At 63.1% G+C, this 13,770-nt stretch overlaps 3 protein-coding genes across 4 annotated transcripts; 2 read left to right on the forward strand and 1 right to left on the reverse strand.

Annotated features, from left to right (window-relative positions):
- The first annotated feature begins 76 nt into the window (after window positions 1-76).
- CHLRE_10g461900v5 (uncharacterized protein) lies at window positions 77-6,664 on the forward strand. Its single transcript, XM_043067173.1, has 13 exons — window positions 77-371; window positions 749-831; window positions 1,299-1,327; window positions 1,791-1,899; window positions 2,206-2,316; window positions 2,765-2,796; window positions 3,194-3,314; window positions 3,889-4,005; window positions 4,353-4,423; window positions 4,722-4,836; window positions 5,271-5,411; window positions 5,763-5,819; window positions 6,026-6,664. The coding sequence occupies exons 1-13, from the start codon at window positions 206-208 to the stop codon at window positions 6,068-6,070; spliced, it is 1,197 nt and encodes a 398-aa protein (XP_042920570.1). The 5' UTR covers window positions 77-205; the 3' UTR covers window positions 6,071-6,664.
- A 154-nt stretch (window positions 6,665-6,818) lies between these two features.
- On the reverse strand, window positions 6,819-8,944 carry CHLRE_10g461950v5 (uncharacterized protein). The gene is made up of 2 exons (XM_001698553.2): window positions 8,071-8,944; window positions 6,819-7,737 (listed from the first exon to the last, which is right to left on the reverse strand). Exons 1-2 carry the CDS (start codon window positions 8,803-8,805, stop codon window positions 7,651-7,653), a joined length of 822 nt encoding a protein of 273 aa, XP_001698605.1. The 5' UTR covers window positions 8,806-8,944; the 3' UTR covers window positions 6,819-7,650.
- A 102-nt stretch (window positions 8,945-9,046) lies between these two features.
- CHLRE_10g462000v5 (uncharacterized protein) lies at window positions 9,047-13,768 on the forward strand. Of its 2 annotated transcripts, none has more exons than XM_043067174.1 (7): window positions 9,047-9,230; window positions 9,382-9,543; window positions 9,832-10,036; window positions 10,324-10,504; window positions 10,787-10,868; window positions 11,275-11,449; window positions 11,682-13,768. In XM_043067174.1, exons 1-7 carry the CDS (start codon window positions 9,185-9,187, stop codon window positions 11,707-11,709), a joined length of 879 nt encoding a protein of 292 aa, XP_042920571.1. In that variant the 5' UTR covers window positions 9,047-9,184; the 3' UTR covers window positions 11,710-13,768. The 2 variants fall into 2 exon arrangements, with proteins under 2 accessions (XP_042920571.1, XP_042920572.1); XM_043067175.1 differs by having other exon boundaries at window positions 9,385-9,543.
- The last annotated feature ends 2 nt before the right edge of the window (window positions 13,769-13,770 follow it).

A 13,770-nucleotide genomic window follows, 5' to 3' on the forward strand; every position in this document is an offset into this window, starting at 1 on the left:
CCTCATTGGGGCAGTGGGTGTTGCATGGGACCGGCTCGTCTACATTCAAACTCTCTGCTGAACCTCCACAATGATGCATTCTATTGTGTGTAATCTTCATATCTCCACATCGTAGTCGCTAGCAACTTTGTTGAGCTCGCAAATTAACGGTCAGGACCTGTAACTAGTCTAGATCAACGCGACATTTATTTATAACACCAAAAAAATGCGTCTAGCTGGTCGTGAGGTTGCGGGAAATGTGAGCCGCTCGGCATCACGCCCGCAGCGATGCCTCGTCGCAGCTCGCGCGCAGGCCACGGCGGCTCCTCCGGCCACGAAACTGAAGGCTGCTGACCGTGTGAAGCTAGGCGATAGCGACCTCAGCGTCTCTGGTGAGTTCAGCGTCTTGGGCACCGCAGATGCCCTGCCGCGGCAGACGTGTGGTCGCGCCTGCCGGTCTGGCCCTTTCGCCTCCGACGACGCGCATACGTTGCCTTTTACGCATAATGATATTGAATTTAGGCTGGACTGCAATCTGGGCTGCCTCCCTGCACGCTTGTCCTGGGAATTCCCCCGCACTTCACGAACCCCCAGCGCGGGGCCCGCGGCAGTCGACCTTGCCCACGTCCGCATGTTTCTTTTCCCCATCCCCCCCAGCTCGCCTGCCCATCAAATGCACAGCCCTGTCCCTGCCCTGTCCCTGGCGCCGTCCCCCCTGCCTCCCAAATCCCCTTCCCCTCCCCTGTCCTTCCCCTCTCCCCCCCCCCAGCCTGCTGCCTGGGCACCATGACCTGGGGCAAACAGAACACCGAGGCGGAGGCGCACCAACAGCTGTCGTATGCCTGGGACATGGTGGGTGTGGGTGTGGGTGTGTGGGTGTGTGGGTGTGGGTGTGGGCGTGGAGGGGAGGCCGGTGGGGGCGGGGGCGGTGGTGGGGGTGTGCTGGGGGGAAGGATGAACGGTGTAAACTCATGGGCAGGCGTGCGAGGGAGTGCACGGGGAAGAGGGTAGAATGGTACATGGAGCAAAATATGTGGCATGAGGATGGGGGGAATAAGCGTTAGTTTGTTGGGCGTGCTAACGCTCGGTCGATCCCGGTCCACTGTTGCACGCATACACCCCGGAACCTCCGCTCCCAGCTATCCGACTTCCCTGCACCTCCTGGGCCTCTTCACCTTATCACCTGTATGTGTGCGCGCCCCCACAACCACCAATTTATATCACCTCCCCCACACACACCTCGCTGGGCCTCTCTTCCCTCTCCTTCCCCTACCCCTCCCACCCCCTCCCACTCCCTCCTCCGCCTCCCTCCCCTGCAGGGCATCAACTTCCTGGACACCGCGGAGATGTGAGTGGCGGTGGCGGTGGCGGTGTGAGGTGTGGGGTGGCGGTGTGGGGTGGGGTGGGGTGTGGGGTGCGGGTTGGTGGCGGGGTGTGTGCGTGGAGGGGGGTTGGCCGCAAGGAAGCGGGTTGGCGCGCTGGGCAAATGATAAGGGGATGGCGGCGCGGCGGCACGGTTACGAATGTGGCTGCGTTGGTGGGTGCACATGGTGTTGACACCCTGCCCATCCCTGCGCCACCCGGCAAGCCCTCTCCTCTCCCGTCGTCTTTACGGTTTCACACATCTGTTGTCGCCAGGCGCGATGCAAAGAAGTCAAAACCGATCAATGTCAGAGCGCGTGACAGACTGATTGGTGTGTTGCGGCTCCGTAGAAGCCCTCTACACCACACCCTCACCCCCCGCCCCTGTTTGGCGGGGTTAGCTTGGGCCGGTATTCACAACCGCCCTCTTCACCCACCCCACCCCTCAGGTACCCCATCCCCACTGAGGCCTCCACGCAGGGCGCCACCGACCGCTACATCGGCACCTGGCTCAAGAGCGGAGCCCGGCGGCGGGAGGAGGTGGTGCTGGCCACCAAGGTGCGTGTGTGTGTAGGGCGTGTGTGTGGGGGGGGGCGTGTGTGTGTGTGCGTGTGTGTGTGTGTGTGTGTGTGTGTGTGTGTGTGTGTGTGTGTGTGTGTGTGTGTGTGTGTGTGTGTGTGTGTGTGTGTGTGTGTGAGTGTCAGTGTGTGGAGGGGGGCCGGACATGAGCATGGGCACTTGGGGGTGGAGGAGGTGGAGGCGTCTGGGTGGTGGTGGTACCTTGGGAGGGGCTGTTTCAAAGTCTCGGATGCATGCTATCGCATGGATGGTGTGAACAGCCCCTTCTCCCCGCCTCCACTGCAGGTGTCGGGCTACAGTGAGCGCACCACCTGGGTCCGCAACCCGCCCCGCACCACCCGCGTCAACCGCGAGCAGATCGTGGAGAGCGTGGACGCCTCCCTGAAGCGCCTGCAGGTGTGGGAGTGTATGTGGATGGACGTGCAAAGCGGAGGCAGAGGGGGCAGGAGAGGGGGTTTGCAGCAGGGTGCAGGGGTGCAGGGCTTCAGGCGCTGGGTAGGTTGCATGGCTGCCGGCTGGCGTGGCTCCGGCAGCGGCATCCCAGCATGTGTGGTACATGCACGGGGGGGCAGGGGAGGGATTGCAGCGGTGGGTGCAGAGGTGCCTCCGGTGCGGTGCGGTGCGGTGTGGTACGGATGGAAGGGGGAGAGGCGTTCGCAGAAGCGCTGGCGGGCAGTGATGGGCTCCCATGCAGATGTGAGAAGCAGACGTGGAAAGGGGCAGCTGGGTGTTGCGCCCACCCACTGCACATGCGGGCAGGGCAACGCGCTTGTACATCCCACAAACACGCGCGCACACACGAATGCCCATTTCATTATACGGTGCACACGCTACTCACACACAGGTTGACCACATTGACCTGCTCCAAATCCACTGGTGAGTGGGACAGACCGCGCGCCGTGCCGTCAGCGTCGCACCCACCACTGATCCGCGCGCCTTACGTGGCGTAGCCGTTGCGTCTGCCACCCGCCTCTGCCGGCCACCAGCACCACCTACCACGTTCCCCAACTCAGCAAACCTAACGAGCCCACTCACCCACAACCCACAACCCCGACACCACCACCCACGCACAGCACCCCATCCCACCCAAATCCACCAACCAACCAAAACCTCGCTCCCGCCGCCACACTTCCAACCCCTCACCACCACCACCACCACCACCTCCACCACCACCACCACCACCACCACCACCACCACACACACACACACACACACACACACACACACACACACACACACACACACACACACACTCTATCTCTCCCTCCCTCAGGCCGGACCGCTACGTGCCGCTGTTCGGCGGCGGCGCCTACGACATCAAGCTGGAGCGGCCGGACGCCGTGTCGTTCGAGGACACCCTGAGGGGCATGGAGGAGGTCATCAAGGCCGGCAAGGTGTGTGTGTGTGTGTGTGTGTTGTGGGGAGGGGGAGGGAGCATGCAGAAGTGTATGTCGGGGGGAAGGGGGGTGCAGGGAAGGGGGGTGCAGGGCGATGGGTCGTCACTCGGCAAGGGGCGGGGGAGGGGGAGGGAGGGCGATGTTCAGGGATAGTAGTAGGCGGGGGTTAACTCTGGACCAATCCCGTAAGGCAAAAGTCGCGCTGCAAGGAGAAACTGCAGTTGCATATGCGAGGTTTTGTAAATCACCATAGGTAGTCGAGCGGGCTTGGGCAGTGTAGTGGCAGGTGGAAGGAGCAGCCCGGAGCAGCTCCGCAGTCATGACCCCGTCGCCGTGTTAGGTGGGGGCACCAGAGGGAATAAAGGCTGGTCATGCAGCTGGCGACTGGCATTCTTATTTGTTAGGAAAGGATGATGAGCTGGAAACCACATTCCGCAGACCTGGCCCCTGTTATCCTCCACTATCGGCCGCTCTCTACCTCCCACTCCTCTCTCTACTCCCCAGTCCACACCTCACCACACCTCACCTCACCTCCTGCCGCACCCACCTCACTCGTCACGCCTGCCGCCAGGTGCGCTACATCGGCGTGTCCAACGAGACCAGCTATGGCGTGAGCGAGTTCTCGCACCTGGCCGCCAGCGCCGGCCTGCCCAAGATCCAGACCATCCAGAACGCCTACTCGCTACTGGTGAGCAGGGCCGAGAGAGTGGGCTTGTGATGGGCAGTGGGAGTGGTGGGCAGTGGGAATGGTGGGGTGTGCGTGGGTGGAGTAGGGGTTGGAGGCGGATGGGGGTGGAAGGGTGCGGAGGGAATGTAGTGTGTTGTGTTTGCAAGGGGCCGGGTGCGGGTGTCTTGCCCCGTCCCCTCATGCCCTCACCCGCATCCATCAGGCCTTGCCTTCCTCCGCCCTCTTCCCAACCACCACCCGCCCCTAAACGCCAACCTCCTCCTCCTCAACACTATCTCCACCCTATCTACCGTACCTCCCTCCCTCCCGCCCCCTCCCGCCCCCTCCCTCCCGCTCCCTCCCTCCAGGTGCGTGTGCCCTTCGAGACCGACCTGGCGGAGACATGCCGCCGCCACAACGTCAGCCTGCTGGCCTACAGGTGGGAGGAGCTGGGAGCCGGGGGCGGGGGGGGGGCGGGGAGGGGAGGGGAGGGGTACTGCATGGGGTGTGAGAGGTAGTGGGGGCGAGCCCGCAGTCAGGGCAGTGCCCGTGCCTCGGTGATTCGCTGACACTGTCGTGCCAAGCTTCGTCGGAAGCAGTACTGTGCCCCACCGTCCACTTGCCGTCACTTTCCTATTCCCACCGCCACACCGCCACACCACCACCACCACCACCACCACCGCCACCACAGCCACCGCACCCACCACCACACCCACCACGCCCCCCCCTGCCCGCAGCCCGCTGGCCGGCGGCATGCTGTCCGGCAAGTACAACCACCTGCCCGCCGAGTCGCTGGCCGCCGCGCGCTTCAATCTGTTCCCCGGCTACATGGCCCGCTACAAGCAGAGCCTGGTGAGAGGGGGCGGGAGGGAGGGCGGGAGGGAGGGAGGGATGGGGAAGGATGGGGAGGGGAGGGAGGGAGGGATGGGCAGGTGGGAGGGATGGGCAGGCGGGAGGAGGAGGGATGGGCAGGCGGGAGGGGGAGGGAATGGGAGGGGAGGAGGGCTGGGGAGGGATGGGGAGGGATGGGAAGGGGCTGGGGAGTGGTAGTGGTGGCGGCGGTGCATGTAGCGGTGGGGCATGGGCCTTGCGCTGGGTGGCGGCGGTGTCTGTAAGTACGCGTCAAGTACCAGTATCCCTTTGTCAGCTACCCCGCCTCCTCCCACCCACTTGCTGTCACCCACCCACCCGCCCCCCAAGATTGTCTACCGTCTACCTCGCAACTATTGATGTTTGTAACCCCCACCCCCCACCCCACACACACCCTGCGCCCCCACCCGGCACAGGTCCAGGAGGCTGTGCGTGAGTACGAGAAGGTGGGCGCCAAGCACGGCCTGAGCTGCACGGAGCTGGCGCTGGCCTGGTGCAAGAGCCGCTGGTTCGTGGCCAGCAGCATCATCGGCGCCACCAGCATGGAGCAGCTCAAGGTGAGTGGGTGTGTGTGGGGGGGGGGGGTTGTAGATTCCAGCCCAAACTAAACCGAAGCCCATGCAAAAGCGAAGGGGAGAGCGACGGCGTGGCGGGATCGGGAGACGGGGAGGCTGATGGCGGGGCCCGATGGGGTAAGGGTGGGATGGTAGGGTGGTGGGGAGACAGTGTGCTCCAGACCCATATAAAGCGAGCCTCGTAATCCCGTGGAGGTCAAGAGTCCAGGTTGAAACGCATAAGAGCTCTCATAGTGTGCTGGACTGCCTCACCCAAGCTGCTCACACCGGTCCCTCCTGCCCCACCTCCTCCCTGCCGCTCACAAACACACGCGCACACACACACACACACAGGAGAACCTGAAGGCGTTCGACAAGGACATCTCGGATGAGTGCGCCGCTGACATCGCGGTGCGCCCTGGGCCGGGGTTGCATATGCTGGGTTTGAGTGAATGCAGTGGGACAGCGGGTCGTTCGTTTGCGCTTAACTGTTGACCTGTTGCCCTTTTTGTCTTGTTGCTTGCATGGTCAAACCAACCCCGACCCACATCGTCAAACTAGCCATGCCTAATAACCCACCAACCACAAGTCCACAATCCACCCTCACACACACACAGGCCGTGTACCGCCGCTACAAGGACCCCACCGTGAACCCCCAGTAGATAGACAGACAGCAGCAGGGCGACTGGCGGAGAGGGGCATAAACCCTTGGCGGCACGGCGTGGCGGCCAGGAGGCAGGCGGCTTTAAGTGCCAGGCGCTTGTGCAGCTGTGCATGGAAGAATGAGAAGCACAAGCAAATGCGTGGGCATGGAACCACTGCGCGTCGCCGGATGCCGTCCTCGAGACTTGGGCAGGTGCTATGAGGGCCTGAGAAGTGAGGGGCAAGGGGGGGGACTGCAAGGCTAAGGAAGACTTCTGCAGCCAAGGCGGCGCTGCGGCTGCAGCATGTACAGCATGCTGTACGCCATGTCCGCCCACAAACAATTTTGGAGAGGTGCAGCTTGAGAGAGAGAGGGGAGAGTTCGAGAGAGGTGATATGCCGTGGCTCGGCCAGGGCCCTCCCTGGTGGGCGAGGCAGCGGCGATTTGCACTAGAGGCGCGTGCCAAACTGGAGACGTGGCGTGGGCTTAGCCCACTTTTCCCTTGCAAGGAAACAACCACCTTTCTGGTCCTACTGCAAGGAATTTATCGTAAGCGCCCACACGGACAGGTCCGTGAGGGCAATCCAGTTGCCAGCTGTAAGCAGGAATCGCTTTGCTGGTGATGCTTGGGTGTCATGCAGCTCTGCGGCCTAGCGCCCTGCGCGGGTCGGGCCACAGCCCAAGTTTGGGGCTTGTGCGATGCGCCTCCTGCGCAGTGCTCTGAGGCCTGCCGCGTGCAACGGGCGTGCAGCAGGGCGCAAGAGGCATGTATATCATCAGGTAACATGCAAAGCGTGCTTGGCCGTGCCATCCGTTCGCGCCAGCGCTGTCTACACACCCATAATACATTTGCGCCCATACAGTCGTCACAGCAGTGGCACTTAATCCATCGCAACGCAAGCCACCTCATGACACCAGCTGCAACGCGGTGCAGGTCATTCGTGTCATTCGTGTCAGTTGCTATACAATCCGCCTTCCGTCAGGGGCAACAAAGCGCCTCATCCGCATGCCCAGATCTAGTACACACCTACTCCCGGCCCCGCACAGGCCCATCCCACCAACCTCCGTCTCGCGGGTTCACCCCGACCCCGAACCAACGGCTCCCTAAGCACTGCGCCGGTTATACATACATTTGGGCTGCGGCAGCTACCCTCTCCACCTCCTTACTATGCCCCGCCCGATCCAGGGCTGCCGCCGACCTCCTCTCAACAGCGTCGTTACGCGACCGCCGCTCCCTGCTGCGCCTAGCACAACCAGTACCGCTACCAGACCACCGACAGTTCCCCCATTGCTGCTGCTTCTCTTCCTCCATCTCCTCCATCCGCCGCCTGCAGCTCCACCCCGATACTGGGACTCGCCGCCGCCGCCGCTGCCGCCGGCCCTGCCGCCACCAGTCTGCCGCCGCCCTGGCCCTGCTCCATGGCCCCGACGCAGCGTGCCAGGCTCCGCGGCGCCGCCGCGTGCTCCTGGCGCGCGCCGCCGCACCGCACCGCCGCCAGCCCCTTCACCCACCACCTGCTCCACTTAAACCACCTGCTCCGGCCCCGCCTCCTCCGCCTCCTCCGGCGCCTCCAGCTGCTGCTGCTGCTGCTCCGCCGCTTACACCACGGCGTTGGCGGTGGCGGGGTGCTGGGAGGGGTCGGGGTAGTACTGGTAGTGCAGCTCGGAGATGTCGTCGCCGCGCACCTGCGAGGGGACGGGTATGTGGGAGGATAGCGGGTGGGTGAGCAGGGCCGAGAGTGAAGGACGGGAACGGGTAGCGCTTGGACACAAATGGGGTCGGGGCGTCCGTGCGGCCAAGCACCCGCGGGCCGCGGGACCGCGCAACCACCAACCGCAACCGTCCAACTGCCAACATCATGGTCAGGCCGCCGCCGCCCACACCAACTTCCACCGGCTAGCCCCGTCCTCCACCCTCCCTCTCCCTCCAACCGCCGTAGGATACCAAAGCGCACCAAGCGGGCCGGGCCGCCTCGCCCCCCTGCCCTCCCCTTCCCCTCCCCTCCCCTCCCCGCCCACCTTGGTCCAGCCGTCCTGCGTCACGTGGTACACCGACACGGTGCCGCCGGAGGCGCAATCGCGGAAGCCGGCGTGGTAGATGGAGCGGCGGCCCAGCTCCACAGCCTCCTCCACGGGCATGTCCCAGCGGTATCCGGCGTCCAGCACACCGTAGGCGTACAGCGAGCCCGAGCCCACGCTGAAGATTTGGCCCTTGGTGCGCTGGCCGTCCGAGTCCACGTAGTACAGCCCCGGGCCGGTGGGGTCCCAGCCCGCCACCATGGTGCCCATGGACAGCCCCATGCCGCGGTAGGAGAACATGACGTTGGACAGGAGCTTGGAGGCGGCGCGCACGGTGATGCGCTTGCCGTTGTTCAGCTCGTACAGCCGGCACTGCATGCCCAGGTTGCGCTGCCAGAACTGGCAGTCCGCCGCGCCGCCCGCCATGGTGCCCAGCAGGAACTTGTTAATCTCAATGACCTTCTTCACGGTCTGGGATGAGATGTAGGCGCCCATCGTTGCGCGGGAGTCCACGGCGATGATAACACCGTGCTGGAAAATGAAGCCCAAGGTGGTCGTGCCGTGGCAGGGCTTGACCATCTCCACCACCTCCCGCTCAAACTTATCCACGTCTTGCACAGCCGGGAGTGGGAACGACGCACTCGCGACGTTTAGCGCCAGATCCGCTGGTGCACACGCAGCGCCAGGCCGGGCGGATGGCCCGTCCAGCAGTCCTAGATCTAATTTAAGCTGCATTGTTGCAAATGAGTGTGCACGGAGCTTACTTGACGCTCTTGTGTGAGGCGTTAACGAGAGGGTGCCCTAAATCCAGCGTCAAATGGAGTTTCGTGTCCAATTGTCAGAAAACCAAAGCACAAGCAACTATTGAAGTAAATGCAGCGATGACCGCTGAGCGAGTTCCGGGCTCCAACCAGCTTTGCATGGGGCCATGGCGCAAAATCAGCTTAGTTACACTCTGCTCCCAGACTTGTTTAAGTATGTTCTGGTTGCTGTAACTATGAAACGTATCTAGGTCGAGAGTTGACTTCGTGGCTGTCGGGACTCGGGAGAATGGCGTCGAAAGGGCACGCGGTGATTCAATAGTTAGGACGCTGTTTTCAATATTAAGAGCACTATGGCTCTACGGCGACTGCTCGGATTTGCAGCTAGCGGTGCAACCGGTGAGCTCGCGGAACGGAATTCTGATTGAACTTCATTCCGGCGCAGCGGCTGTCGATGCGTGAAGAGCGGCGTTTTGCTATGGGCAGCTTGTAGCCGATCGTGCCCCGCAGCCGCTCACTGCCCACCAAACCGGTTCCTGCCGCCTCACAGCAGCTGCGCCTGCCTTCGCGCCTACGGGAGGCCCGCTGTGGCGCGGCGCCCACGCCGGCACCCTGCTACATGCGGGTGAACACCACCCCCATGATTCAACTGCGGGGGCCGGGCTGCACGTCGTGTGGCCGGGAGCCGGCACTGGCTACTTCTGGCAGGCTGGTAGGCAGGGGCCTTGGAGGGCTGTTGGGACTTGAGGGCTCATGGCGCCTTGACTGGTTGACTTCCCAGCGTGGCAGGTCAACGCAATGGAACCAGGGCCAGCAGAACCCATCCAATCCACCACGCCACGCTACCCCATCTCATCACACACGCAATCCTCCACGCCACCCTCCCAGTGCACACACGCCACATCCTCACACCCCGCCCGCATCCTCGCCCACAACCCCTCAACCCCGCCTGAAACCCCGCCCATAACCTCCCCCACCCTGTGCACCCCGTGTGCCGCAGGCGTCATGTCATGCCTGAACCGGCACTTCCGCATGAGCGCCGTGCCCAGCGTGGGCAGCAGCGCCGGCGGCCTGGTGGCCATACTGGGCGCCTGCGACGTGCCGCCACGGGAGGCGGTGCGCGCCGCCTTCCGGCTGGCTCGCGAGGCGGGCGTGTACGAACGGCGGCTGGGGCTGCTGGGCATTTGGAGGGGGCTGGTGCAGCGGTGAGGAGTGGAGGGCAGGGACATGGGCAGGGGAGCGGAGGGCGGTGGCACCAGCAGGCCGGCACCCCGATGGCACAGTGGTGGTGGCGTGGTGGTGCCAAGAAAGGGTGTTTTTCGTGTCCGCGATTACCGCAGTGGCCCCCATCCAGGCACTGTGATGCGTGCCGGCGTGCGTGCTTGGCCACCCCTGCCCCTCTCTTAGCACCCACACACCACACACCATGACACCACATTACACCTGCAAAACCTATTCCTTGCACCCCACACACACACGCCGCGCCGCCCAGGTGGCTGCACGAGCTGCTGCCGGCCGACGCGCCCGCCCGCTGCGCCAACATCGACATCGTAGTGACGGAGCTGCCCTCGCTGCGGCCGGTGCGCCTGAGCGGCTGGCGCGGCCGTGACGACCTGATAGGCGCGGCGCTGGCCAGCGCGCACATACCGCTGCTGCTGGACGGCTCGTTCGCGGTGCGTGTACTGATTATCAGTAGGCTGGGGCGGAGGGCGTGGGCGGAGGGTTTCGCTAGTCGCTAGCCCACCTCGCCGGTTTGTTGCAGGGTCCGTTGGTGGCGCGGTGGTCGCCTGCTTGGAGGAAAGACAAGTCACTGCTTGGAGGAAAGACAAGTCACTGCGCTTTGCGGCTGTCGCGCTTCTGTTGCTTTGTGTGTGCGCTGCTGGCGTGCTGTGTCATCTGCTGCTGTCGTGATCCCGCCGCCCCCGCTGCTGCCCGCCGCCCCCGCCTGCCTGCAGGTGCGCTGCCGGGACCGACTTGTGATGGACGGCTCCTTCCACTACTCCATTCTGGACCGGCCCGAGTCCCTGCTGCCGCCGGGTGCGTCCCTGCAAGGGGCGGGGAGGGGGGGGGGCTGTTACATTCATGATTATTTGAGTAGTGAAGGCGAAGCCAGGAACATTCATGATTAATTTAAGAAGTGAGGGCGTAGCCAGGAACATTAGGGGAGGCTGCGGCTTGCGGCTCGCAGGGGCTAACCGCTTGCATGTCAAGCCATCGCACTCGGAATCTGGAAGCCAGCAGTTTGCAGGGGACCGTCTCGGGCTGTGGGCAGGCCGGCAGGGCGCGTGCTGGCCCGCCGCGCTGGGTGGTGCTGATCTCCGTGGATCCATTCCATCCTTGCCATGTCCGCCTCCGCTGCGCGCGCTGCGACGCCCGTCATACGGTATTCTTGCAAACCTCCCCCCTCACCCTCTCCTCCTCCCTCCCCTAATGGCCCCCTCAGGCGGCACCTGCCTGGTGTTCGACCCGCGCCACGACCCGGCCCTGTCCTCCGCGCTGCCGGGCGGCGGCGGCCCGGGCGCCTGCCTGCGCTCGCTGGACGACGCGGCGGCGGCGCGGCTGGTGGGACTGGGCAGCGCGTATGCGGACCGGCTGATGCGCAGCGGGCTGCTGGACAGGTATGTATGGAGGGGCGCGGAGCCAGGCCAGAAGGTCTTGCTTAGGGGTTGTGGCTGTGGGGTTGGGGACTTTGGATGCATGGGTTTGGAGGCGTGTGGCGTGGGCTTGAGGTGCCCGGGGGCTTGCAAAGGCTGGCGCACTGCGCGTTTGTGGACTTCACTCACTCCCTGCTGACTGGCGCCTTCGCGGCGGTCGGGCGTGTGTGTTTGTGCGTGTGCGCCCCGCACGCAGGTGTGGACTGCAGGCACACGCCCGATGATGACGCCTCTCATGCGGTCCCAGGCCAAGCCTGGGCGTAGCTTATCCGGGTAGTCCCTCTTAACATGTGCTAAGTAAGCGACGCGTCGCCTGCAAGCGCTCGCGATGGCGTGTGCTGGGCCGGCATCGCTGCGGGTGGCGGGCGGGCGTCAGCATCTCGGGCAAAGGGCATTTTGTGACGTGCGCGGATGTGAACAGCTTGGCCTTACTTGCATGCTCATTATGCGTTCTTTTTGAGAAAATATCGGATACAGAAAGAATCTATACAGATGCAGTATCAAGTATACGGTACGCATGCCGTGCTTTGCAATGGAGGCCAGCGCACGAGAGCGTGCCGGGGCGTTACCTACTTGGCCCCGGCTGCTCATATGCAATAAATTCTAGTGCGCATTGTTCGCATTGCAAGGTTTCACAGGCGCTGCTATGCCATTTGATGGTGCGCTATGCCATACCATACGGATCAGTTGGACTGGCTTGTGTCCGGCGCGTTGGGCCGGGAAAGCAATGAGGGCCGGAAAGTAAATGTGGGCCGGAAGCAGTCAGCTGTGTTCTGCGGTGCGCAAAATGATGAGAAACTGCGTTGGTGGTTGGCCGTATGCTCTGTGGAGAATGAAACAATAAGTTAGAACGGCGGCGGCGCGTGTGACATGATATTACCGTATCACCGTATACGTACTGTTCGACACGTTGTTGGATGGTTGAGGCCGCGAGCCGTACATGCGTGCATGCGTGTACGGAACATGCGCTGCAAGCCGAGGCAAGTCGGGGCAGGGAAACGGGGATCGGGCTGGTGTTCGTGAAGGGAGCAAGGGCCGAGGACGGACGTAGTGAAGGCGGGCAAGGGCCGAGGACGGACGCGGGGCACCGGGACCGCTTGCGAAAGGCTTAGCGGTGGCCCCGGTGTCGGGCAGCACGTCGCATGCAAGGATTGTCAGCTGGCTGGGGATGCAGGAGATGAAGCAAGGTGCTGCTGCTGCTGTGTGGTTACAAGGTCTCTGAATGGGACATGATAACGGTTGGCTTGGACGTGTGCTGCTTCCCGGTCTGGGCTAGGGCAACGGCAGCACGCGACTTTGGCATGCGGCGCGTGAGGGCTTCGTGACTTCGTCCCAGAAAGCGGCCATTGCCCGCTGGGCTGAGTTAGCTGTAGGAAGCTGCGCCATCTGCAACCGTAGCAGCAAGCAACATCTGTTCCCTGCACTATGTCACCTGCTCGCTCTTCGTTATTGCACTGCGTGTTCTGTTGGCTGCGCTGTACGTGCCGAGAGTCGGTGCTGGCGGCTGAGCAACTGTGTGCGCGGCTGCTGTCGTGGGTGGCCGTGTGGCGGGCTACGGCGGTATGGCTTCGCGCTCATATCGTGTGCGATGGGACAGTGTTAAGGCAGGTTGGTGAAGTCCCGTAGGGTGCAGCTGATTCCCAGACCGCAGCAGATGGCAAACAGGCTACGGAATGATGGCTTCGCGCGCATATCGTAGCACTGGGGACGGTTGGGCCTGGTAACAAGCAGGGGAGGGCGGTTTCTCCAGTGGTTGAGTGGTTCAGTCCCACCAGGGTTGCGTAGTTCGTAGTACGCGTACTATGTACTACGTACTGTACGCTGCCCTCGTCGGCTAGTACGTTGGAAAATACGTAGTGCTGGGGAAACCAGCGGGGTGGGCCGTGGCAGCGCCGTGGCGGGCGAGGGGCGCGAGGGGTGCTGGAAAGGATGTCCGTCGAAGTTCGCGAACCATGGCTGCTCTCCGCAATGCAGCTGTGTTTTCTTATAACAATATGAGTATAATAAGTTGAAGGATATCCCACTAGAAGACTATGGCCGCACAAATTCAAAGTCACACCGATTCGGGCATGGTGCGGGCACGCGTGCCGTGTTTGCGTTGGCTTCCCCCCCCGGATTTCCTGGCCCAGCGTATTATGTACCGTATTTTAACGTACTGTACTAGAAATCCTAGTACGCTGTATTAATACGCGTATTATGCAGAGAGGGTCGCGCACTAGGCAACCCTGAGTCCCACCATGTGGTCCATACGGACCAGTAAAGGGACCTCCCGTATCAAGAATTGT

The sequence above is a fragment of the Chlamydomonas reinhardtii genome, chromosome 10 (assembly GCF_000002595.2).
Source record: "Chlamydomonas reinhardtii strain CC-503 cw92 mt+ chromosome 10, whole genome shotgun sequence".
NCBI classification, from domain to species: domain Eukaryota; kingdom Viridiplantae; phylum Chlorophyta; class Chlorophyceae; order Chlamydomonadales; family Chlamydomonadaceae; genus Chlamydomonas; species Chlamydomonas reinhardtii.